We start from the raw sequence: 17,627 nt of genomic DNA on the forward strand, positions 1-17,627 counted from the left end.
GAAACATCGCCGAGTGTCATAGTCACATGTTCATGGTGCTTCTGTTTTGGTCTGTTTTCACGTGTTGTTTTCATGTCTTTCCCATGTTGTTTAAAGACCATACCGTTTGCTTGTTGTTGTCAAAGTCAAAGCGATGAATTATCGAGTGTGAAGTGAGACATAAAGTCGCCGCATCTCGTTCGATAAGGCGAGTGTCCTCTACGTAGATTGAAACACGTACAGCAGGAATAATTTTACATACAAGAAACCAACATTACTGTCTATTGAATCCCTGTTCTTCTTTTTCTTCTTCTTCTTCTTCTTCTTCTTCTTCTTCTTCTTCTTCTTCTTCTTCTTCTTCTTCTGCTGCTGCTGCTGCTGCTGCTGCTTCGTCTTCTTCTTCTTCTTCTCCTTCTCTTCCCTTCTTCTTCTTCTTCTCCTTCTCTTCCCTTCTTCTTCTTCTTCTTCTTCTTCTTCTTCTTCTTCTTCTTCTTCTTCTTCTTCTCCTCCACCTTCTTCTTTTCCTCCTCCACCTTTTTCTCTTCCTCCTCCTCTTCCTCCTCCACCTTCTTCTTCTTCTTCTTCTTCTTCTTCTTCTTCTTCTTCTTCTTCTTCTTATCCTCCTCCTCCTCCACCTTCTCCTCCTCCTTCTTCGTCTTCTCCTCCAACTTCTCCTCCTCCTCCTTCTTCTCCTCCTTCTTCGTCTTCTCCTCCACCTTCTCCTCCACCTTCTCCTCCTCCTTCTTCTCCTTCTTCTTCGTCTTCGTCTTCTCCTCCTCCTCCACCTTCTTCTTCGTCTTCTCCTTCAACTTCTCCTCCTCCACCTTCTTCTTCTTCTTCTTCTTCTTCTTCTTCTTCTTCTTCTTCTTCTTCTTCTTCTTCTTCTTCTTCTTCTCCTCCTCCTCCTCCTCCTCCTCCTCCTCCTCCTCCTCCTCCTTCTTCATCTTCTCCTCCAACTTCTCCTCCAACTTCTCCTCCTCCTCCTCCTCCTCCTCCTCCTCCTCCTCCTTCTTCCCCCCCCTCCAGGTTGCCCCTGCTCGCTGACCAAACGCCCACCGGTGTCCACCAACCCCTCCCCATCCGAGAACAGCAGCGCCAACGCCAGCATAGGCAGCACCCAGAGCACACCCACCAGCAGCATGGCGTGAGAGCCCCATCTCCCCCCCCCCCACCTCATGCAGCCTGCCCCTCCCATCAGAGTCACCAACAATAGTACCTTCCCTTACCTCCCTTCTCGATAACACTTTACAATATGGATGCATATATTAACCATTGATATACATTAGTTATTGTGGTATTAAGCAGTATTATCTAGCTTTAGCTTAGGGGTAGTGAGTAAGGGGTAACCCTGACCCAAACCCTATTATATAATGTATACATGAATATCTTAGTTAACATGAACACCATTACCTTTTTTTAACATGAACACCATTAGTAAACATGAACATCATTAGGAAATGATTACTAGACCATTAGTTAGCTTTGCGTTCACTGTTAGTAAATGCTTATTACTGCATTAACTAATTTTCATTAATGAACCCTTATTGTAAAGTGTTACCTTTTACCTTTTACCTTGATTCTCAACAAAACAAGTATAAGCTGTGTGCCAATACAGCGGCCACGTGGAAGAGACCCCCCCCCCCCCCCCCCCCGGGAGTGGGGGTGGAGGAGGGCTAGGGAATGCCGTCAGTTGCAGGAAAACTGAAGTCTGGTCGATGGCTCCTGACACTTGCATCTCGACTAGTTTCTCTTTTTTTCATTTTTTTTTTGTATCCCTCTCTCCTGCTAAGCCTCTGAGCTTCCAGACAGGAAGTTAAAAAGGGCAAGAGAGAAAATACACACTAGCTCACCGCAGCAACAGGAAAAAACAAAGTATGTCCCCCAAGAACAGACAGGAAATTCACCGCATTCTTTTCATTGAATTCTGCTCCTGTGACGCCGGCACAATAAGAGTGCGGGAACAGGCAGTCCATGACACAAGGATTTGGATTGATGCTAAATTATGTTAAATTTATCCCACCACCATCGTTTTTTTTTTTTTATAGTTTCAAGGTTAATAGTCTTAGCTTTTAAAAAGCCACATCAATATTTGTGTTTCCAAAGTGTCTTGCAATCAATCTCGTTTACCTCTACAGACGACTATTTACAAGTCAGGAATTGGGTTAAAATGCTGTACTGGATGTCAATTTCTTTTCATTGAACCAAGGAATTCGTTTTTTTGTCTTTACTTAATTTGATTGTTGTAAAGACTAAGAATAGAAATACATTCCATTCCTAGTTACAATATCAATATCAATATCACAACCCCGTGGAAATGGTCTGTGTACAGCATTGTTTTTTCAGTTTGACTGGCTCTTGTTTGAAAAGTTTGAGTCTAGCATCTTTCAAGATGTAGTATTTGGTGGACTATGGCTCATGCTTGTCCTTGCATAACCACTGTATGTTGACGGTTGAACCGTAAATTGTGACACAATACTTGTTGAAATGTACAAATGTAAATGGATCGTTATTATTTTCTCTCCCTCTCGTTGAGTTATTTGAGCTATGAGATATTCTCATTACTTATTAAAGGTGTGTGGCTTTTAAATGCAACACTTTTAAACAACATTTATAGTCAATGATATAGCTTTGAAAGCCCAACACATTTGATACTACTATGAATCTGATTTCACGCTCCAATTTATCATTCAACCCCAGCAACATGTGTTCAATTGTATAAAGATTTGAAACGTTTGAGAAAAAGGGGAAGAAAACTCTAAATAATAGACTGACCATGTTTAAAAAATGTTCCCCCCTCTATTTTAACAATATAGCCAAGTCTCTCTTTCTCTATTCTCTGTGTATGTGTGAGTTTCTGTGTTAGCAAGTGTGTGTGAATTTGTGTATGGTGTGTATGTGTTTGTTGTGTGTGTGCGTGTGCGTGTGTGCCATGATAAAAACAAGACAGATTTTACGATGTGCAATATGAGCTCACCATTCATGTCATTCTGTGTGTACTTATTTTGTAAGAGTGCTGTATGATATTACTGTATTTACCATTTATTCCTTATCTCTTGTATTGTTCAAACAAACAATCCAAAATTAATTCCCTATTATGCCACGTCAAATGCACAACAAACTTGTTAACAAAAGTTCTTACTTATATGAATTTCATTTTTCTCACATGTAATTTTATATATACTTCTTTTTTTAAGTAAAATGTGCCTTTGCCAATCCATGCGCAGTTTTTTCCAATTTGACCCTAATTGATTTTGAGCGTTCGCTCTAATGTCCTCTTCAGCTAAGTAGCCAATAGTATCCCAGATGATCCAGGCACAGTCTTGCGTAACATCACGTATTCCCTCCTCTGTTTGGAAAGTGGATCCATCGTGCATTATTAACGCTGTGACTCTTTAAACGTCCTTTCAGATTTGCATCATCATGGTTCCCATCGCAATGCGATGATTGATACAGTGGCGCGTGAGCAGGCCATGTCACACGGCCTTGATTGCAGAAAAGTTTTGCGTTGCTTGACGCCGTTAACCAGTCACGTTCGGCGAGACGTCGGTTCAAAGGAACGCAACGTCAAATCTGTCAAATCGGGAATCGTCCTGTAATGGTGTAACGGTTCCAGCCACTGCCAGGCTGTCTCAACACTGGCGGGGGAAAGACCAGAACCTGGGACAGAAAACATGTGATCCTGTCAGGGAGTTGAAGGGTTTAACCCTGCGGATCTCTGGCCAACCTTTTCACAACCGCTTCCTCGTCTTCACTGATATACACGCCGAGGAACAGACACACATCGCGCGCGCGCGCGTGTGTTTGTGTGTGTGTGTGTGTGTGTGTGTGTGTGTGTGTGTGTGTGTGTGTGTGTGTGTGTGTGTGTGTGTGTGTGTGTGTGTGTGTGTGTGTGTGTGTGTGTGTGTGTGTGTGTGTGTGTGTGTGTGTGTGCGTGTGTGTGCGTGTGCGTGTGTGTCCCAAATGCTTACATTGGGGATGTTTTGAACCATTGCAACGATTGCATTCATCCTCTCACCACTTGTAGGTCGACCACCTGACTCATGTCTCAATCGTGTTTGTAGTAGTTTTCTAGTAGACCTCAATAAACTATTGGAATACGCCACGATGAATCCGTTTTCTTAAAAGAAAAAAAATATCATATGTATGCATGTTAGGCTTTATAAAGATAGACAACCAATCAATCAAACATTTTATTACATTTTTATGAACATCCAATCATCAGAGAGATCTGCATCAAGTATTTTTTTATCATCTCGCTCACTTTTTTTTAGTCAAGCTATCTGCAAATTGTATTTCTTCACTGATAGCATTTTGTCTCCAGATGTCAAGGTTGAACGTCTGCCCCTCAGTGGCGATAATCACACATTACATTTTGGTCCCACAGGCATTTATTGTAATTCTCCTTTTTGCACACATTATGCCGTTATTGTTATATCACACCATATTACGAATATTTAAAGTAAACTCTACACCATACAGAAACAAGTGAGAAACAAAATAGATGCTAGTTGTGTGATTTAAATCACGTATCATAGTTGGATTAGCTTTGAATAAAATGTAGCCATTTAGTGCATTTTCTAAGCAATTTAATAAATTCCCATGATTCACCTGGATTCCAGTATAATCGTTTTTAAACATTGAAAATGGTGAGCGAACAGTTTGTAGTTCTAGCACTCTATCTCTCTCACTCACTCATTCACTTACACACACACAAGTGCACAAACACACTCACACTCTCCCTCAAACAAATTAAACAGCATCTTAATTATTGTGATTCGCATTTGGATTATAAAAACGAAAATAAGTGAGTTCTCTATTAGGTGTGCATGCCTCTTTCACTCTCTCCCTGTCTCTCTCCATCGCTCTCTTCCTTAAAATAAACATTTTTCATGTTTCCTATGGTTTTGTGGAGCTGTACAAGAAGTGTTTATAGAGCGTCCTTTGGCTGAGGGAAGCCTTCAGCCCTGGATACGGCCATGGAAATGTCCGGCCTTGTGTGAGCCCCCATTGTGTGTGTGTGCATGTGTGTGTGTCATGGTTGGCGTGTGTGCGTGTTTATGTGCAGGGATTTATTTGTGTTTCTGTGTATGTGGGGGTTTGTGTGGGTGGGTAATCATGCGTGTGCGTGCATTTGTGTGAGTGTGATTTATTTCCCCTATGGCTTTCACAGTAAAGCTATGCCCATTATATTCAATTCTAAATCTAGAATTATTAGCAAGTACACGAGCCCGACATACTCACAAACAGAATGTATGTTTTCATGAGGAGTGCATGTTGAAAAGTTTAACAGGCTAGATTACGACACACACGGGTTACTTTGTAGAACTTGCCCATTTCCTTTCTAATCAAACGCCTTCATGTCCTTGTTTTGAACAGCAGTGACAATGCAATAGGTTGAAGTTAAGCCCCAGGGATATGAGTGTATTCATTTAGGGCAAAGAACCAATTATGACCTGCACGTGCCTATGCACTTCCACTGGGAATAGATAGTATTATTATGCCCAAATATATTCTTATTAGGAATTCACTGCAGGACCTTACTTCAAAGAAATCCCTTTTTAATGGCAACATTGTTAGAGACAGATGTGGTGACAAGACTGAAATACCAAAACACCATGCATTTAAGAAATACGAAATATCCACAGTTTAAATGTTGATCTTACCATGGGCAAACAAAACATACATTTCTAAATTCTTATTCATACTGGCTTCATGTTAGGTTTGTTATCTTTACTTTACACTCTAATCCAAACTCTATCTTTTCAAAATTGTCCTCCATTAAAAAAATAAATAATTAAATAAAGCACACTGGTAGAATAATGACGTGATGATCTTTTCTAATCAGTGAGAAGGACCTAGTCACCGATGGCTGTTTAATTCAATAATTGGTTTATTTTATTAATTCATATTTTGTGAGCAAGAGGAATTACTCTTATCATGCATTTACTTTGAGAGGCCCTTGAGAACACTTGCATGTTATTTGACTGATTGTTGTTGAAAATGGATTGGAAATAGCAGGTTTATTATAATTATAATTTTCAGTATTTATTATTACAGTTATTTATATAGTGACTATCAGTTCCCAAATATTCATACGTTTTATCAATATCAGATGGTGGCAGAGATACACTTTCAGGCATTAACATGAACCTAAATCTAGTATATGCACATAGTAACTATAGGGAATGTGAAGTTGACATCACACCACTTTGAACCCTATGGGGGCCGCACCATGTTTAGAGGTCACTGCCTCTGTTGGTCTTTTGGATCTCACTCACAAGATGGCGCCCCGTGTGATGTAACTTCCCAGTCCATATTGCATCCACAAAAATCGTGTTAATAGGATTTATTCGAAGGTAACACGCTTTACACAACAAGAGAGAAATCCGGTGTTAAAGCAGCAACAGTAAACGGTATGAAACAGGACCATGATGTATATCAATTTAATCGAGCATAATAAACCAAGGAAAAAAAAACAAATGTGTGTAAAAGAGGGACCCACGGTTGGTAAAAAAATATTTTTGACAATTTGCATGATCAACAGATAAAATAAAGTTTCTCCCCATGCACACAAACACACAACAATCGCAAAGACGGGCCCCGTGATGAATCACACAGCAGCACCAGATTCACCGTCATATCAAACAGCTAAAACCCAACAACCTGCTTGCTTGTCGAGCCTTCGGGGAACTGTGAATCTGAGGAAGTCACATGTCATTGTGATTTGAAGCCACTTCTCTTTGGACAATCGTTCCTCCACCCCCCCACCCCCCCCCCTTACCCCCCCCCCCCCCCTTACCCCCCCTCAACTGCCCCAGGCAGCAGCACCACACTGGGTTGTTTACGCTTTCACACAATGTGTGCAGAATGAATCCTTCTCCCTCTCGTTCTCGTCTCTCACTCACACATGCGTAGAGACATGGGCCCGCACACACGCACGCACGCACGCACGCACGCACGCACGCACGCACGCACGCACGCACGCACGCACGCACGCACGCACGCACGCACGCACACACACACACACACACACACACACACACACACACACACACACACACACAGTATCGAATACACAGACACGCACATGTACACACAGAAGCCAATACACGTAAATTACTTGCATGTCCGCAAGCGAATACACGTCAATTCCATGCATGCAAGGACATGCTCACCTAACACATATGTATACACAAAAACATACAAACACACACACACATGCACACACACGAAATACACGTCAATATACTTGCATGCACAAGAAAGCACATGCTCACCTTGTAATTAACACCCACACCAACACCCGCCCCCACCCCCACCCCCAATCCCAGCCCCCCACCCACACACTCACCAGCAAACCTCAGTGCATGGTCGCAGCCCCGGGCGAGCTAGAGGCTGGGTCTCTTCGCTCTCCGAGCACACAAGCCCCCCCGTCTCCGCATACACAGACCTACCGGTGTTGGGCTGTGGGACTCAGACACGTCCACAGTGAACCTCCCCAACCCCCCCACCAAACAGCCTTCTCTTCTCCACTCCGTCCTCTCTTCCCCCTCGTTACCCATTCGTTCTCATGATAGTGGTCTCTCACCCTTAAATGATTTCACACTCTTTGTTTGGAGCGTCTGCTTTGGTGAGACAATTAGCGTGTGCGCGCTGGAGCGTGCATTGATCGTGGCCTGTGTGTAACGGCCCGGAGAGATGCTACGAGATGTTTCCCGTGGTGTGTTGTAGTGAATATATTGAGAGGATTGCTATTGTTTTAACACAGTAATACACCGTGGTGGGCCACACCACACTAATCGTAATACAATCGCAACGCAGGGCAGGTGTAATGACACGTTCACATCAGGAGGATTATCTATTTCATTCTATTCACGCTACTCTTCATCTATCATTTCAGCCACCTATTCACCCATTTATTAACCCATCTATTCTCAAATTCATTCACCCATCTAGTCACACATCTACTGACCCATCCTTTCACACATAAATTCACACATCTATTCACACACCTGTTCATAAATTTACCCACTCATTCACCCATCTTTCACCCATTCATTCATCCATCCGTCATTCATTCACGTATTAAGAACAATGAATCACCTAGTAGCACACACCGACTGTGCTCACCGACCCAAATAGTAGTCTGCTGTTTTATTGGTATAGATGAAAACCACCAAAAACATGAAAAATGAAGACAGGATGCCAACTCTGTGGCATACGGACAGGAGAGTGAGACGGTCTTGTAGGTGTGGGTGGACGAAGTCGAGCCGCCGCACACCAGACAAAAGCAGAGCAAAAAGAGCGTCCAGATTCCGCAGTCTTGGCAGGAATAACCTTGGCGTTTGCAAAGCCTCAGCTCGCTACAATCAACACAATACACCCAAGGTTACACAGAGAGGGTTAGCAGCGCTTTTCGCAATCTGCACATGTTTTACCTTTGTCTACATTGTTGTGTATTTGTTCTGTGCACACAAACGCACACATTCACACACATGTACACATTCACACACACACACACACACACACACACACACACACACACACACACACACACACACACACACACATACACACGAGGTAAACACAAATACACAAACACACACACAAACACACTAATTCAATCGAATTCCCTACTCTGATACACCTGCTCTTCTATGATGTATACTTTTGTACTCCAGTTCGCCATATATCTACAATGTGCCAACCAAGCCACACAATGCATCACGAGCTTCAGGATGATCTGTGAAGAATAGGAAGAATTGCGCCCACACACTGGATACAGAGGAATGGCTTTTTCAGATGCCTTCGCTGTTCTATCCCCAATCAACATTAGTTTTAAAGTGAGGAGGGAATACACAAATGTAACAAACTCTCTGTATCTATTGTCTACTCCCTTACTTTCTCTCACTCTCCCGCTTCTCGGACTCTCAATCTCTTTCTCGCTCTTGTTTATTTTTTTGTAGCTTATTTTCTTCTCTCTATAAGGCTTTATCTGGATTGGACTGCATGTGCTACAACAGAACAGGCAAATCCATGTTGTAGCTGCCTGACAAGACACACACACACACACACACACACACACATACACACACACACACACACACACACACACACACACACACACACACACACACACACACACACACACACACACATACACACGCACGCACGCACGCACACACACACACACGCACAAACACTTACACAATGGCTAGATTTCAAAAGTGTCTATAATAAAGATCTACAATGTTAAGCATGCACTGCAACCCTGCACTCCCCCCCCCCCCCGGATCAGAGGGGGTTCACCCCAGGACACTGTGACTGTGGGTTTGTGTGTGTGTGTGTGTTTATGTGTGTGTGTGTGTGTGTGTGTGTTTGTGTGTATGTGTGTGCGTGTTGGTGTGTGTGTGTGTTTGTGTGTGTGGCCTCCATGCCTACTTCTCTACATCTACAACAAGATATTTCTGCCTAAACATGGAAATAGCTATCTATCATGATAAATAAATAAATGCATGACGTGCTTTGTCGAGACTCACCATCATTACCCCGACCACCTCCACCAACATCACCGCCTACACCACCATCATCACCATATCATCTACAAAACCATCATCACCATCATATATATATAGTCTAGTTGTGCTAGGCTGTTCAACTCCCAACTGAAAAGTAGTGTGTTCGAGCCCCAATGATAGAATCTGCGACATGTATCCACACTCACTGTAAGTCGTTTTGGATGAAAACATCTGATAAATGATGACATGGACAGCTATTATAAAACCATGGCTAGGTTTCATGTGAATCCAGACAATCTCACCCCAGCAGAATCTATCTGCCTACATGCTCTGCCTGCAAGTGTCCCCAACTGCGGCAGCAGCAACAACAACAGCGGCAGCAGGAACATAAACAACAACAACAACAACAACAAAGTACTGCTGTCGGAGCACACAGTGACTTTCAGGACACACTCCCCAAAAAATCGATGTTGTAATTGCAGGCTATGCCCGACCCGGTGTCCTGTAACCATGGAGTGTGACCGGCTTGAAAGTGTGTGAAGAAATAAAAAAATAAAATACTTCAATCGGCTATCCTTTTTTCACACTGCATGTCCTTTGTGGGTTAGCCTATTATTCTTGCTGCTCTTTCCTGCCCTTTAAGTTATATTATCTTACTAGATAGCACACCGAGGCCATTCCCCTACCCACTGTTCCTTATTCACACTGGGGGAGGTTGAGCTAGACGGCCGAGAACGTCCGCACAAGATTAGTTCAATAGGAACTTCAGCACCTTGGACAGCGACCACATTACCACTTGATAATCAGCGCAATCCAATGCAGCTGCTGCTTGATTGGCAGCGAGGAACACCTGCCACTCATGAGTCCACCAACCTTTAGCCAGCTACTAAGTCAGAGCTCCCCCTCTGCTCTCGAGAGATGAGAGACACGCCTCAACCCACTACTACGGTGAGTGGCCCTGAAGTGAACGCTCAGGAGATATGGGATATTATTGAACTGTTCTTGTTGGGTCTCATCTATTTCCCCCTGGTCCCTTCCCCTCAGGTTTTGAATGAAGTCCTTCTTATCTAACCTCAAACATGGCTGTGATTGTTTCTGTTCTCGAGTTTTCCCCCACTGGTGTCCAACTGCCATTGTACCGTTGACCATTACTCATCCAAACTTCCCCTATCCTTCGGGTTCTGTCACAATTATAAATGTATTGGCCAAGGCTGTGGTCAATCAATTGTGTTTATTGACGAGTTTTCTTTTGTACTCCCTAGAAAATGTTTTTAAAATAATTGAAGAAACAAAGGGCAACACATGCACTAACAATGCAAAAATATTCTCCTGTTATGGCTACAATTAAATTATGAAATCTAGTCACACAATGGATGGTGCCATGATATATATTCTAATTTGAATAATACAGAATATTTTGATTCTGAACCATGTTCCACTAGAATATTCAGGGTTTTCTCTTGGCAAGTTATATATATTTATCATATATTTCATTTTCCCTCTAGTAGATATTAAAATGAAATGGAGAGAAATGTAAGAGAAATGTACAAAGGAAGAAAGTATTTTCTACTGGATGGATTGGCTATAATTATATATTCCTGTCTGTTCCGGTCTGCCTGTCGGTCTTTCTGCCGGTCCATCTGTCCGCCTGTCCATTTCGGTCTGTCTATCTGCTCACGCGTCTGTCCATCTGTACGTCTCCTTGATCGCCTGCATGTCTCTCTCTGCATGTGTTTATGTCCGTCCATCTGTCTGTCACCCTGCCTGCCTATCCGTCTTCCTCAAATCGCCCCTTTTGAAACGTATAGTAAACATGATTGATACATTTCCCTGCCTGGCTCTGGAGAGACGGATGTGCAAATCAATGCAAAAGGGAAGAACCGCAAACAGCAATTAACAGTAAAGCAGTGACAACCAAAACAAAAGGGGAGAATAAGCTCAAGGTAAACCGCAGCCTCTGGTCGTCTGTGAGGACTATTCCTCTGCGTGAGAGGAATGCAAAGCGTTGCTGGCAACTTGTAAACAAGCTTCTGGTATTCAATTTCACTCTTGATTAGAATAAATGAGAGGAGCCCCCTGTATGAAGAGGACAGGGGTTTTAAAGGGGAAATAGAGAAATGGAAGCATCAGATGGGGAAGCTTGGCAGGGAAATAAAGTTTCTTGCGGGTACCACGAGCCATCGGACAAACAGAGGAACACTGCCAACATGGATATTTTAGCCCAACACCATATGGTTTGCTGTGAATCCAAATGGAGTGATTATGGTTATGAGTCAATTTCCTCTCCTCTTCGCCAGGAGACGGTCAGGCTTGGGTCTACAGTGTGTTTATGTATTGGAGAATAATTTCTCTCTGCGTTTCTGCGATGTTAATAATTTCTATCATTTGAGATTGCCTTCTAACATTAGAAGGATGTTGAATCGGCAAAGCAATTACGCTTGTCTGTGTACAACCTTAGCCTAGAAAGACTTTTAACTTCAAACAATGCATCTGTTTGTATTTGCTACGCAATATGACATATATGCTATATACTTAAGATAAAAGTATAAATCGATATGATAAAGCCGTCTTTGCGTTGTATTGAATGTTGACAGTAGAGTTTAGTACTTTTAGTTAGTGAGCATTGGCTTTGACTTCAAATAAATCACCTTGCAGTGTTTTCTCTTAATTAAATCCATTCATCCAACATGTATTAATTAACTGGGCCTATGTGCCATCGCTGCTGAGGCAAAACATGGAACAAACATTCGCCCAGTTAACAAAAATACACAAGTGCGAATGGAATCACACACACACGCACAAAGGCGCACACACAGGCACACACTCACACACACACACATGGGAACACACCTGACTACTCAGTCTCTTAAGCTACCACTCTCTTAAGCTCTCTGGAAATTACTCTTATCTTTGTATTTTTGCATACTGATGTTAATCTTTTTGTCATTGGAGATTGCCCTTAAGTTTCCTTTTTTACGGACGTTCAATGGGCAAAGTAAATACACAAACACCTCTGATTCCTCTCTAGCACTACTCTCTTAAATTCTCCTATTCCTCTTATCTTTGTATATTTTTTTGCATAAAATCCATTCATCCAAAATATATTTGTTAACTTGGCCGAGATGCCCTCACTGCTGAGGCAAAGCATGAAACAAACATCCTGTCAGGTAACGAAAATAGACAAAAACACACACACACGCACGCACACACCTTGCTGATTCCTCTAATGCGCTCTTAAATTCTTTTTTTTATGATTAATGCAAGGAAAGTTGCACAGAGATACACCAATGCAAATAATGATTGCTTTTATTGATTGACTTAAGATTGATTAATTTTTGTTTACAGGACTGAAAAGAAAATATGCATTTGTATATTGGACACACACACACACACACACACACACACATATACACACACACACTCTTCCTGCTATTTATATTGCAGTAAAAGTGACCCAATGATGGGTAAGAGGTCATGTTGACTCACTGAGGTGGCTCATAGAAATTGCTAATGGCTGGAAGTGTGTGTGTCCAAAATTGGAATACAAAATTAATATCATTCCATGTCAATCTTCACAAATTTCAGCCGGAGAGCAATCGCTGTATTTATGTTCAGTGCAAATAACCCAATTAAAAACAGAATCCTTATTTAATTATATTTTTTTTCCTGAAAAAGCGATTGGGGCAAAATAATAACACCACATTGACCTTTTAATTTCCATGAAGAAATTCAAAATCCATGTCCTCCAGGCTTAATATTGGCAATTATGTTGTCTCCACCTTGAGCCATTAACGTATTTTGTGTTTCCCTCTCTCACCACCCAAGGTCATTAAAAGCTACGGCTAATCTAAACCCCTTTGTTTCCATCAGGGGGTCTATATACGTCTTCTGTTCTCTGCCCCGTATCCCATGCGCTTCGTCTCGACAAACATGAGGGGTTTCCGTGTGACATATTCAAACACAAACAAGTTGCCCGTATCGACGTGGTGTCAAACTGCCACATGGCCTTTTATATTGGTGTAGTGGTGGAGGTCGGGGGCGGGGCCGAGGCAGTCGCGGCCACGACAGGTCTGAGTAGCTCGGGAGATTTCTCGGAGGAAGGAACGGGCAGGAGGAAAGGTCAGGGTGAATAAAAGGCTTTTAATCCGAGCCCCCCCCCCATCCTCGTGCCGGGGATATCAAAGACGCCCTATCTTTTGGCGGGGTCAGTCGGGGCCACGCACACTGTTTGCCTTCTGCTCTCTTTCTGCTTGTGATGCCCGCCTGCCAACGGCCTTTTAGGAACTTTAAAGAAAGGTTAGAGTCGGCGAGGTATATTTTGTGTGTGTGCGTGCGTCTATCTTAAGCATGGGTCTCTATGTGTGCCCACTTTAGTCGAGGTGCGGAGATTGTTTGACACGGTCTTCCTCTGTCGGTTAAGGCCTGAAGTTTGATGACAAGCAGACGATGAGAAGAAAAAGAGTTTAGACATATTTGCCGGCATTTTTATTTTTTATTCCTTGGTTAACTAACTCATGACTTCTTGCTGACTCACTCCTTGTTTATGAGAGTTTCACACTGCCTGTCAACAAGCGATTATGTTTGTGAAGCCCTTTCAAGGCTGTTTTTTCCCCAGCTAGCTAAAAGGCAAAACAAAAAGGAAGCTGCGTAATACAACTCCGGCATGTCATTCGTTTTCATACCATTCTATTATTATCAATTACACAAAAACACGCACATAAATGACACATACAACGGTGTGCCGGATTCCTGCCAAGCGAAGGGACGCTTTGGTTTTTGATGTCAGTATTATTGGATAGGAGTCTTGTCAGCGTGCCCACATGGCCAGACCTTTATTTAGCAGCTCTGTGACACCCCGAGAGCAGAGCCTGCCAGTCGATGAGGTGTGAAGTGGAATCATGTTTGCACAAGACTGCGGCAGTCACACGCATTCCATATTGTGGCGGTGTGCTCGCAGCATTCCAAACCTGCCGCATGTCTTCCGTGCACTGCGTCTTTGATGCTCTCCGGCTCAATATGCCCAGCCAGATGGGTTTGTATTATTAATAAGGTAGCACTGCAAAACAAACAGTGTGTGTGTGTGTGTGTCCTGGTTGATAATCATAATAATGCGTAGTAGGTATGTGCCAAAAAACAGCTTTTTAAGACAAAGAACTAACTTTTACTGATAGACAGAGAAGTTTGAATTTGATTAAATTTGTGATTTATGTTCTTTTTTTGTTAATGACTTGGCAAGAAAAGATTGATTTACCGCCTGGGCTTTTTAGATGTTTTTTTTATCATCAATTTATGAAATAATGATGGTGGTAAATATAGAAAAATATTTGTTATTGTTTTGAACATGAACTATGTTATTTGAGTTATGTATTTGATGCTTAGGATCCTGAGGATCCCATTTGTTTGTTTTTAATTTATTTATTTCCTTTTTTTTACCAATTGTTTTTGTTTGTATTATTATTATTATTTATTTTTTTAACCATGTTCAATAAAGACTTAAATAAATTAAATTTATATCGAGTGGATGGATTTGAAGTTTCTACAGAGATTGCCGTATTTCTGGTCCATTGAGGCCTTGTGAAGACTTTGTTATACCTATATATTGTACCTTAAGTGGAAGCTGTTTGAAATGAGTGGACCAACACTGCCCACACCCACCATGCCAGCAAACCACCACCTTGTTTGGGTTATATGGACAACATTTGACATGCAATTCCACATGACTCCTGATTTCAATTCCATTTCATTGAGAAGCAAGCATGGAATAGGGTCAGGGCAGTATGCAATCACATCCCTGGAGCCTTCCACAGCATCTTGAATGGGATAGGGAGATTGACAACGTGACAGCTGGTACTGGAGGGATGAATAGGGACCAGCTATCAGCGAGAGCCTTTCTGACAGACAGGAGGGGTTGCAAACGTCACACAAGCAGCTGACAGGGAAGCATGTTTTACGGCAGCGGCGTCTGTATGTTGACCATTTGTTTTTTTTCGGTTGCAAATTGGTACCAGTTGTCATGTACATGGCAATATGATGGCTGCCAATGTGAGCAAAGAACACCTTATATTCTGCCAATACCCGGATTAATTAGAGCTATTTACCCTGGGTCCACCTAAACACTGCAACACAGTCGCTTTTAGTTTCCCTTTGTGGACCTATCGGCAGGTTTCCCAGCAGGAAGGGTTGATGACGAAGCTGCGTGTCTTATTGAAGTCCTACTGTAATGTATTCTTTAACTTGTTAAAATGTTATTGATAATATCACATCCGATGAATGAAAAAAAAATGCTGGCCAGCCCGTATCTATCTCTTTGTTTACAAGAATCGAACAATAAACATCCCCAAAACCCCACCCCCGCTAGCCACGCCAATTGGTGTCAAACATTTTCACAGCCATTTAGACTAAACTTTTTAACTTTAATATAATCCGACTTGATTATATTCGTTCAGAACAAACTGCTGTGGCTCCATGTCACAGAAAGTGGAACTTTTCTCCCAAAGAATCAGAGAAACATTCTTGGTATAATCAGTGAACAGAGAGAATGAGTACCTTTGCTGTCGGCTTTATATTCTTAGTGTGGGACGCCATGTTAGACATGGCCAGAAATACATTCTACTCGGTCAAACACCTATTACCCTAGGTCCGGAACTAACAATATCATATCATCAGTGTACCGAAGTAATTAGGGTCCGATCTTTGAGTCCCAACAGTCATAACGAGTTGTTTATAGCACCACATTGAAAGAGGAAGAGCAAATGCATTTCTGGTGTAGACCAATGGCAATATTGGAGTCAAACCGAATATCTCAAAAAGGGCATTCTTCCCTAAAACATTATTATAAATCCAGAGATACCAGAACCTCAGGGAAATTAAGAGGAGATTGGAGAAACAGTAACGCTAAGAATAATCCATGATACATATTATATTTACCTTATCTTTATTGCCTGTTCTCCACATGGTCTGGAATGATTCAGCTATATGTGGAGGAAAAAATATATTTGAAAGTAGACATTTAAAAGTAAGGAATACCTACAGCTAAGCCAGGTAAAGGGGCTTTCATTTAGTATCTTATTGATCTCTGTTCTGAAGTTGCAGATACTTTTTAAATAGAGATCACTTTGGGGTCAATACACAGTAGGATATCGACTATCCACTCAGGATCTCCTCTGAAATATCCCTTTAGACTTCGATTTATTTTAGCTTACCATGAGAGGCATAGGAAAAGTCTGTCCACGCAGATAAGCTTTCGATGTTTCTCAAAGTGTACCTCTTTGAGATACCAGGATAGCCATTACCTCAGTCATGGAAGACGTCATAGGAAAAATGTTTCTCAAATTCCATCTCCTAATAAAGAGGGGATCATTTTCCATTGTTACGGGAGGGGTTAAGGTAAATCAATATCATCTGATAGGGGCAGTCTGGAGCATGATCTGATTTATTAACTACGTGTGTGTGTGTGTGTGTGTGTGTGTGTGTGTGTGTGTGTGTGTGTGTGTGTGTGTGTGTGTGTGTGTGTGTGTGTGTGTGTGTGTGTGTGTGTGTGTGTGTGTCATATGTGTGGGAGATAACAAGGGACAATATGCCTGGAGGCAACTTCCTCAGGAGACAGATACCGAACAGGCTTGCGTTCTGCTCTGTAGAGCTCTGTGGCTAAGGTATGGTTTGAAGGCGATTCTATCTCCGACAACACAGAAGTCTTTGAATATCAAGAGCCTCTGTTTTGACCACAAATCAATGGCAAAGACAAAGTTGGTCATTGACTGTTTTCGTCCTCCCTAGAGGTGGCGTTGATAAAGAATCAGAAAACCCCAGGCGTAATCCCTTAAAGGATTTGGCCAATTTCTTAACGGCTCATATGAATTGTTGGCATTGTCCAGATGTAAATCAGCCATAATTGTATTAAACTCTCACGGTGTGGGTGTTTTTCCGAAATCGTGCCTTTGGCCACCAGTATATCCCAAGCGAGTGTTAAGCAGCTCCAATAGCTGTATCTTTTGTAATGTCCAACCCAGGTTTGCGCATACAAAAACTGCCTTGGGTAGCTTTCTTCAATAGTGCCAACAAACAAACAAATCCACAAGTTTCAGTTGGATGCGCCTCGGTATGCCGTTAGAATTCTGTTGGGTTAGAAAC

General features: G+C 42.2%; 1 protein-coding gene across 4 annotated transcripts in view; it reads left to right on the forward strand.

Annotated features, from left to right (window-relative positions):
• eng (endoglin) overlaps positions 1-4,081 on the forward strand; it is a 29,091-nt gene extending 25,010 nt beyond the window's left edge. For 2 of the 4 annotated variants that reach the window (XM_030341400.1, XM_030341401.1), the window contains exon 12: positions 1,006-4,081. In XM_030341400.1, coding sequence (XP_030197260.1) covers positions 1,006-1,127 — 122 coding nt within the window. In that variant the 3' untranslated portion in view covers positions 1,128-4,081. Of the gene's footprint in view, positions 1-96; positions 188-1,005 lie in introns of all 4 variants that reach the window. The other 2 variants (XR_003973973.1, XM_030341402.1) reach the window with 2 other exon arrangements.
• The last annotated feature ends 13,546 nt before the right edge of the window (positions 4,082-17,627 follow it).

This window comes from Gadus morhua, chromosome 19 (assembly GCF_902167405.1).
Source record: "Gadus morhua chromosome 19, gadMor3.0, whole genome shotgun sequence".
Lineage (NCBI taxonomy): Eukaryota > Metazoa > Chordata > Actinopteri > Gadiformes > Gadidae > Gadus > Gadus morhua.